The sequence below is a fragment of the Panthera onca genome, chromosome B2, assembly GCF_046562875.1.
Source record: "Panthera onca isolate mPanOnc1 chromosome B2, mPanOnc1 haplotype 2, whole genome shotgun sequence".
In the NCBI taxonomy this organism is placed as follows: domain Eukaryota; kingdom Metazoa; phylum Chordata; class Mammalia; order Carnivora; family Felidae; genus Panthera; species Panthera onca.
The window spans coordinates 41414067-41423850 of record NC_138343.1 but is presented as its reverse complement, the minus strand read 5'-3'; the positions used below and the strand labels follow the sequence as shown (position 1 = coordinate 41423850).

At 47.4% G+C, this 9784-nt stretch overlaps 1 protein-coding gene across 8 annotated transcripts in view; it reads right to left on the bottom strand.

The window, feature by feature from the left end:
• Positions 1 to 789: 789 nt before the first annotated feature.
• Positions 790 to 9784, bottom strand: part of MAD2L1BP (MAD2L1 binding protein) — an 11490-nt gene continuing 2495 nt past the window's right edge. For 2 of the 8 annotated variants that reach the window (XM_078446936.2, XM_078446933.2), the window contains 4 exons: positions 8726 to 8834; positions 6563 to 7576; positions 5194 to 5459; positions 790 to 1714 (listed from right to left, as the gene is read on the bottom strand). In XM_078446936.2, coding sequence (XP_078303062.2) covers positions 1202 to 1714; positions 5194 to 5459; positions 6563 to 6593 — 810 coding nt within the window. In that variant the 5' untranslated portion in view covers positions 6594 to 7576; positions 8726 to 8834 and the 3' untranslated portion in view covers positions 790 to 1201. The other 6 variants (XM_078446934.2, XM_078446937.2, XM_078446935.2 and 3 more) reach the window with 6 other exon arrangements.

The window sequence follows — 9784 nt, the reverse complement described above, 5'->3', positions numbered from 1 at the left end:
CTATGGAAGATTGTTACATGAGATAATGTATGTAAAGTGCTTAAAACGTAATATACAATATAAACTATTTTTTTCTTAAAAGACAAAAACATTCTTCTTAAAAATAAAAAATAGTAAATATTTATATTGTCCCCATTTACACACACACACACACACACACACACCTACCTACCTATCTCCAACACCAGCAAGGTAAGGATTCTGTCTTCAGTTCACTTCCAAGAAATAAGCAGGTGTTCTCAGGAGCTAAGAGCATCAATGCTTAGCAGTCAGGACACCATAAAGCCAGAGGGAACAGCAAGGATCAGGAGGGCCAATTCAGAGGTGCAGCTGAGGAGGAACTGCCACAGGCAGGAGAGCGGGGTTTGCCTAAGGACAATACTGCCAATAGTAACTGCCAGCGGTGACCACAGCTGCAATGGAGACAGGCTAGGCAGAATCCCCAAAAGGCCATTTGGCCTCAGGAGCAGATCCCACAGGCTTTACAAAGACCCTCTTTCTTAGCCCAGTCTCTCAGCCCCCTTCCCCTGTGTGACCTGGGGCACACATACTTTAATGATCACAAATACCAGTATGTGACAAGGAAAAAATGCCAGGCTAGGAGTCAGCTGATGAGGACTCTAGTCCCAACTCTGACATCAAAGTGTTATAGAACTTTGGCCAAGTCACTTAACTTCTCAGATCGGCCTGGGGCTGATAAAGAGAAAGAACTGCAGTCGAAAAAATCCTAGAAGCCCTGGAGCATAAGAGACCAAGGAGAAAGATAAAATATTCCATCTGAACCCTGGAAATCTTTAAAACAAGAGTCTCAGATAATTTAATATGGATCCATTCATTTTTACATTTAAGTTCATTATGTCCCTGGTAAAAATTCTGAAAGGCCACAGCAAAAAGCCACTTCCATAAGAGTGTCTGTCTATGGACTCATACTTGTTTTCCATCCCTGAACAGAAATGCCTCACCCAGCACCTTCTGGGAAAATCAACCTTTGATTCAAAGAGATGTTGTTCAATGATAATTATGACAGCCACAGCCAATCAGCCCACCAGGAAGTCTGAGGAAGGGAGGCAGGCAGCCGGAAGAACAGAACATTCCTCTCACCAGGAAGCAACTCTAGCTCTAAACAAAAGATGGGTGACCTGGTGCCAGAGGGGGAAAGATAACTGAAGCCATTGTGTTCATGATTAAGAAGCACCCCCATTCACTCATGGAAGCCTTTAAGTGTCACTGGTGCCTGGAACCAAACGTAATCCTCCCAGGCTGTGGTTGGGATAGAGGGCCTGCCACAGGACAGGGTCACAGTCAGTTTGTGACCCCGGGTAGGCACTCGGTAGTTGAGCTTGGGTTGAAACCAATCTTCTCCACAGTCACGGTGCCCCTGTGCCATGACAATGGTGCCCATGAGTGGAGGAGCCTGTAGCTCACTGAAGGCATCAGCCATGAAAATGGCTCGGAAGAGACGGCGCAAACAAGCTGCTGTGCTCAGGCTCTGGTCCATGCTGTTGGGGGCCAACCGGGACAAGTCAAGCTCGTAGAACTCCTTGGGATTTAGGGCACTGCCGCCAAGGAGGATTAGCACTCGGGGTACTAGTGTCCGGGCAAAGAGACCCTCTAGGTGGCTGAGGACACTCTCCAGTTCTGCCAGGGATTGTTGGCATTTCCTGCTGCTCACCTCAACAGTGGCCCGAGGTTTCTTCTTCATCACCTCTTCTGCCTGTGAGGACAAAGAATGGTGAAAGGGAAGGACAAGATGGGGGAAGCCATTGCCCTCTGAAGATACCTGTTGGGATGCAGTAGACTTCTGGGACTGGGCTTCCACGGCGAAGACGCTGGATTTTATCAGAGGGCAATATATCAAAAAGGAAAATGTATTCTTTGTACAAAACCATATTTTTTCCCACGTTTAGAACAGAAAGACAGGTGGGAATACAAACTGGTGCAGCCACCCTGGAAAACAATATGGAGGTTCCTCAAAAAATTAAAAATAGAACTACCCTATGACTCACCAATTGCACTACTAGGTATTTATCCAAACGATACAGGTGTGCTGTTTTGAAGTGACACATGCACCCCAATGTTTACAGCACCACTATCAACAATAGCCAAAGTATGGAAAGAGCCCAAATGTCCATCGACAGATGAATACAGAAGATGTGGTATATAAATACAATGGAGTATTACTCAGCAATCAAAAAGAATGAAATCTTGCCATTCGCAACTACGTGGATAGAACTAGAGGGTATTATGCTAAGCAAAATTAGTCAGAGAAAGACAAATATCATATGACTTCACTCATATGAGGACTTTTAAGACACAAAACAGATGAGCATAAGGGAAGGGAAGCAAAAATAATATAAAAACAGGGAGGGAGAGGGGCGCCTGGGTGGCTCAGTTGGTTAAGCATCCGACTTCAGCTCAGGTCATGATCTCGTGGTCCTTGAGTTCGAGCCCTGCGTTGGGCTCTGTGCTGACAGCTCAGAGCCTGGAGCCTGCTTCTGATTCTGTGTCTCCCTCTCTCTCTGACCCTTCCCCATTCACGCTCTGTCTCTGTCTCAGGGTAAACATTAAAAAAAAAACAAAACAACAACAACAACAAAAAAAAACCAGGGAGGGAAACAAAAACATAAGAGACTCAAATATGGAGAACAAACAGAGGGTTCCTGTAGGGGTTGTGGGCTACACGGGTAAGGGGGCATTAAGGAATCTACTCCTGAAATCATTGTTGCACTATATGCTAACTTGGATGTAAATTAAAAAAATAAATAAAAATAAATAAAAAGAACAGAAAGACAGTACTCTGAAGCAGGAGAGCATCCAGAAATAAGCAACTAAAATAGTCAAGGAGATCTGGTGGCATGGCAAGTAGCAAATTTTGCTGTGCCATGAGTGACAACAGGAAATGGGGATAATCTGGCTTGAGAAAGGTGATTCTGCAGTTGGTCTTCCAGTTAAACATGAAAAATTGAACACATGCTTATTTGTGGTCCCATCTGAAATACTACTAAATGAGGGGAAAAGGAAGGGGAAAAAGGAAGGGAGGGAGAGGGGAAAGAAAGAATTCCCAAGGGCAAAGAGAACTGGGAAACAGACAAAAGCAACAACAAATTTTTGGAAAACAGAAGGCACACGGAAGAGTTCAAGGGAGCTTATTACCAAGCGCTAACAGAGGGAAGGCCCATGAAAGCAAAATGATTCATACTGCAGAACCCCAGAAAGGCTTAGGAACTGGCAATTCAGGCATCACAGAAGAATGAAAAGAGGGGGACTGCATGAAAACCTCTGTGAGGACCCTTAGATCACCTGCCAATTTCCTCCACCCAGTCTTCTCCAGAGAGAAGACTTTCCAATACTGATGTTTTAGAGTCCTCCAAAGAGACCACGAGATTCCTACCCAGTATCCTTGAAGTGAAGTCTATCAGCTCACAAGGCCCAGCCAGGCATACAGAGCTTTCACCGAATTATGGGTTTTTTAAAAAAATTTATTTAGGGGCACCTGGGTGGCTCAGTCGGTTAAGTGTCCGACTTCAACTTAGGTCATGATCTCACAGCCCGTGAGTTTGAGCTCCGCGTTGGGCTCTGTGCTAACAGCTTGGAGCCTGGAGCCTGCTTCAGATTCTGTGTTTCCCTCTCTCTCTCTGCCCCTCCCCTGCTCATGCTCTGTCTCTGTCTCAAAAATAAATTTAAAAAAACATTTAAAAAAATTGTTTTAAATAAAAAATGTTTGTTTATTTTTGAGAGAGAGAGAGAGAGAGAGAGAGAGAAAGAGAGAGAAAGGGGCAGAGAGGGAGAGGGAGACACAGAATCTGAAGCAGGCTCCAGGCTCTGAGCTGTCGGCACAGAGCCCAATGTAGGGCTGGAACCCATGAACATGAGATCATGACTTGAGCCAGTCGGACATTCAACTGACTGAGCCATCCAGGTATCCCTCACCAGAGACAGAATAAAAGCCTCTAACATGACAGAGACCAAAACAAACAGGAAAATGAATCTAAAAGAAACTGAAAGGAACAGAGGAAAACTTCAAAAATACAGCAATTAATATTCTCAAGTAAAAGAAAATCATAGAGATGTGAAACAACAGGATGCTATTTAAAAAAGAAACATGATGGGGCACCTGGGTGGCTCAGTCGGTTAAGCCTCCAACTTCAGATCAGGTCATGATCTCACAGTCTGTGAGTTCAAGCCCCGCGTCAGGCTCTGTGCTGACAGCTCAGAGCCTGGAGCCTGTTTCAGATTCTGTGTCTCCCTCTTTCTCTCTCCTCCCCCGCTCATGCTCTGTCTCTCTCTTCTCAAAAATAAATAAATGTTAAAAAAAAATTTTTTTTTTTTTTAAGAAACATGAGAGGCATCTGGGTGCCTCAGTTGGTTAAGCATCCAACTCTTGATTTCCACTCAGGTCATGACCTCACAGTTTGTGTGTTTGAGCCCCGTGTCAGTCTCTGTGCTGGCAGCATGGAGCCTGCTTAGGATTCTCTCCCCCTCTATCTCTGCCCCTACCCCTCTTGTGCGCGCACGCTCTCTCTCTCTCTCAAAATAAATAAATAAGCTTAAAAAAAAAAAGAAGAAGAAACATGAAAAAGAGCTCTTAAGACTATGATTGCCAAAAAAGAAAAAAATTATAGAAGTGTTAGAATATCAAGTCAAGGAAGTCCCCTATAAAGTAAAACATAAAAACAAAGAGATGAAAATTTGGGGAGATGGGTGCCTGGGCGGCTCAGTCAGTTAAGTGTCTGACTTGATTTCCGCTCGGGTCATGATCTCACAGTTTGGGAGTTCCAGCCCCAAGTCAGGCTCTGTACTGACCCTGCCAAGCCTGCTTCCCTCTTTCTCTCTCTCTGCCTCTCCCCTGCTTGCACGCTCTCTCTCTCAAAATAAATAAATAAACTCAAAAATATAGTAAAAAAAAAAAACAAAACTGGGTGAGAAAAAACACTAAAATTACAGGGTCAGTTCATGAAGCCAAAATGCAACACAATAGCAGTTTTCCAAAAAAGAAAATGAGAAAATGCGAGAGGGGTTAGGCTATCAAAGACTGGGGTGAGGAGAAACTGACTAAAGTCCTGGGGCTGAAACACATTCCTTACAGCTGCTTAGGCTGACAGGACCTGAAGACTCTTCAGAACCCCTTTACAGCTGTCTACGGTCTAATCATCACAGTCTCCCCACCAGCTTTCTCCCAAAGCCTGTGCCTACCTGGGGAGAAGGTTTTCGGTAGAAGTGCTTAAGCTGTTCATAGGGCAGAGGCAGTTGTTGGCGTTGGTACATGATATGCTTTAGAAGTTCACAAGTAAACCGACAGCAGCCTTCCTGGCTCACAGGCCCGGGAAACACCACTGGCACCATGCAGTCTCTGGGGCGAAAGGGCTCCGAAAGGTTGGAAGGTTCTTGAGCGGAGGCAGTCTCAAGTAGTTCTATCTGGGGGGCGTGGGTTTCCTCTGACTTCTCATACCATTCCAATTCTAGTAGGTGCGCAGAGGAACAAGGCAGACACTTGAAAAACTTAAAAGCCAAAGTCAGTCTTCTCATTCCCTTGTACTGCGGAGGGAACAGCCCGACACATTCCCTCCGCAAACTCCTGTGTGGGTGGCGGCTAGGAGACTCCCGACCCCAGACGCTTACGGGGATTTAAGTGACGCCGGATGGAAGCTGGGGGAAAGGAGAATTTCAGACACCGTGACCAGGCCTCCGCTCAGAAAGTGGAATCCCTGATCTGGGGAAATTAGTTTACTGTAACTGTAATCAAGCGGGGTCCAGAGTGCCGCCCAGAGGAAGACAACAGTGGGGACGAACCAGTGGGATCCAGGACCGAGGGGGCGATGGAGTCCGTGGCGCCGGGCGGGAGCCAGGAAATGGGGACAAGGAAGAAGGGCCAGAGAAAGGGTCATGGGCTAAAAGACTGGAGAGCGGTGTAGAGAAGAAACAGGTCCCCAAGGCTCCCCGAGCTCCGGACCCCAGTCCTTACCAGGTACTGTGGTCGGACACAGCACTTCCGGCTCCGGAGCCGCCATCACTACCTCCTCCCTCTTCTCCGTGCGGTTTGAACGGGCGCCCCGCGAGGTATCATGGGAAGCCCACGCCTCCACTTCCGCTTCGGCGGTGGAGGGGCGGGGGCACTGCACCGCCGCAGTAATGGAGGCTGGGCCGAGCTAGGTTTTGATCCCTGTGCTCCCTAGCAACACTCCCTCACAGGTACACCGAGCCCTAACTGTACAGAGAACCCACGCTGTCTCAGACACTAAGTTCTGCCTTCCAGAGGACCCTCGCCCTCACGCATTCTCTCCTGCGTTCACTATTCGCTGGGCACCTACTTCATGCCAGGCCCTGTCCTAGGTGCTGGAGACTGTGGCAAACAAACAGGAGGCAGTCGCTGTCCTCAAGGGGTTTGCCACCTATAAATACGATCCCACGTGATGAATTATATACAGTGAGGTGTGCACGGGCTGTGGATGCGAAGAACCGAGTGCCTAACCTAGCTGATGTGGAAGAGAGGGGTGGTCCCAGAGGAAATGTGCCCAAGAAACTGTGACCTATAGGATGAGTAAAGGTAAAGAGGAGGACCTACCTATCCTGGAGACCTTGAGAGACAAGAGCATCCTTCATCCAAGGAATGAAACGGGTTCACATTATAAAGAGTTAAGGCTGTGGTAGACAAACAGGATCCAGATTATGGCAAAGCTTTATAAGCCATGTTAAAAAGTTTAAACTTGATCCTGTAGGGGGATGAGGAAGCTTTGAAAGCTTTAAGTAAGGGAGTGACATGATTAAATTTATAAATTTAATCTCTACACTGGCTGCAATGGATAGATTATATTACAGGGAGGATGAGAGAGGAAGCAGGAATACCAATTAAAGCTAGTGACTGCGGTTACCCAAGTGCATTGATAAAAGAGGCCTGAACTATGGCAGTCACGGTAGGGTGGAGAGAATTGGGTGAACCCTAGAGATATTTAGGATGTCCAATGACCATGACTTGGTGGTTGTCCCCAGGAAGAGAAGGGATAGAGACTACTAAGACAAGCAGGTTTTTTAAGATGGCCAGTTGTGCCATTCAATGAAGGGAGAACACTAAAGGAAGACCAGGTTTACTGGTGTGTAGGTATGGAGAAAAGATGAGTTCCATTTTTTATATAGTGAGTTTCCTGTTCCATTGGACAGTAAAGAGACATTTAGGAACACCATTGATAATAGAGATGTGTTTGAGAGTCATCAGTATAGGTGTGTATAAGACCACCCAGGGAAGGCAAGTAGAATAAGGATGAGCTAGGATCCTGAAGACACTAATATTTAGGGGATGAGCAGAGAGAGAAGAGACTGTGGAGGGGAGTAAGGAGTAGCCAGAGAGGTATAATGAAGAATAAAACAAGTGTGTCATGGAGGCCAGGAGGGGTGTGTCTCAGGAAGTAAGGAGCGGAAATCAAAACATACTATAAAAGTACAATGATTAAAATGCTGTGGTGTTGGATCAGGAATAAACGAACAATAAAACAGGAGAGAGTCCAGAATCAGATCCATGCGTATGTAGATCTTAGTGTATGATGAGGGTGACTTTTTAAAACAAGTAACTTGAGACAGCTCCCTATCCGTTTAGAAGGGAAAAAAATCAAATTAGTTCATACATAAGGATAAATTCCACATGGATTAAAGATCTAAACATAAAAATTAACCTCGGGGCTCCTGGGGGGCTCAGTCAGTTAAGCATCTGACTCTTGATTTAGGCCCAGGTCATGATCTCACAGTTTCTGAGTTTGAGCCTCACATCAGCTCTGTGCTGGTGGTGCAGAGCCTGCTTGGGATTCTCTCTGTCTCTCCCTCTCTCTCTGCCCCTCCCCTGCTCGTGTGCTCTCTAAATAAATAAATAAATAAATAAATAAATAGCTTAATTAAAAAATTGGGATGGAGGAAGTGAAATTGTGTGTTGGGTGGCTGAAAGACCCAGAGCCTGCTTGGGATTCTCTCTGTCTCTCCCTCTCTCTCTGCCCCTCCCCTGCTCGTGTGCTCTCTAAATAAATAAATAAATAAATAAATAAATAAATAAATAAATAGCTTAATTAAAAAATTGGGATGGAGGAAGTGAAATTGTGTGTTGGGTGGCTGAAAGACCCAGGAAGATGAGAGGACAAGTGTTATCAGGTGAGTGCAGCAGGCCCTGGTTATCAAGAGAGCCCAGAGCTGGTGGTGGTGAGAATGTTGGGGGAATGGACTTGGCTCTCCCAACCCCCATCCTTCTTGAGATCTCTTCCTGAGTTCCTCAGTCTCAGCCTCTATTAGCAGTTTCCCTGGAGGGGTTGTGCCACTGCCTGGAGTTGACCTCTGCAGTATAACCTTCCTTCAGTGGAACAGAGTCGAGAAGAGAGAAGTCATGTGTGCTTTCAACCACTGAAGACCACAAAATTGGCTGGATCTGCTAGGCCCTTTTACAGATTTTGGTCCTTCTACTCCCACTGCTTTGGGGAGTTATGCCACGTGGACAGCAACCACCCTGCCTCCCTCCTTGTGGTGGAGGGGAAGCCAAGGACTCCACCAGGTCTGAACTCCTGAAAGCATCACCAGAGGTGAGCCACTGCTGCTGCTGCTGCTTCTAGTTTTCCAGGGAAAACTGAGATCTGGAGGGAAGGACCTTTTTACTTCTTGGCTGTGTGAGAGCATCTCGATGTTTGTGAAAGAGGGGAAGTGGGCACAGGGTGAATGGTGAATCATGAGACAGCCATGGGGCTAGGAATTGAACCTTGGCGTCCTGACTCCCAGCGCAGCAACATGCTTCTCCACTTTGCCTTTCTCGTGTCTTGTACACTGGTTTCTGTCGCTGTGTTTCCTCTTTGCCGACTGCAAGAGCCCTAAAAAGCAAGAGAGATAGCTTGGCAGGAAAGTCAAAAGTCAATAATCCCCTGGGCCCTTGGCCAAGTTTCTATTACCTGCTACTTCCCCCCAGCCACAACCTTAGCAGTGGCTGACGTAACCGGAGCCCCAGCCCCGCCCCAAGTGGGGGCCAGGCCCCTCCCACAGCCCTGGTTATTTTAAAACTAAACTCGCTGTGCCGGGATTGGTTCTACTTCAAAACAAAGGGGAGGGGTAATTCTCGCTGTGGGCATCCTTGTAGCCTTCAGGCTGCAAGGCTGGTTTACGGGTTTGGGCCTCGTGTCGATGGCACCGCGGTGTCTCGGGTTGCTAAAACCAGCCCCTGGAGGGTGCCAGCCTGGTAATAAAGCAGTGACTACTGTGTAAAGGTGGCATAATCATCGCAACAATAACAGCCGTAATTAGGCTAACCACCATCTGCCTCCGCCCTGGCATTCGCCCTGACTCACCCCGACGGCACGCCAGCAGTCGGGGAAGAAATTGAGGCGGGGTGGAGCCAGCCGGCTGGAGGGATCAGTCTCCGTGAATTTTGCAGCTCTTCAGGTCCAAAACCTGTTGTCTGGGATCTCGCTAAGGGCCCAAACCCTGGAGCGCCCACAAAGCTCGATTCTGATGTAAGCCCTCGGTTTCGGGTGACTGTCCCACCTCCAGGCCTCCGGGCTCCTAAACTTCCCCTTAAAGAGGCCCTAAGAAAAGACCCACTCACAGCACCGAGATTGAGAACCAGACTACAGCTCCCCTAGGCCTTTGCGCGCAAAGGCTCGCTCCTTGCCTACGCCCCAATGCCGCCCCACGGCCCCTTGAGCCGCAATGCCTCCTGGGAGCTGTAGGGCAGCAGGCAGCTCATTTAATGGAGATCCCAGACTTGAGGACTCTATCTCCCGTGGTGCCCCGCGGCTGTTTCTGACGCAACCCGGAGCCAGAAAAG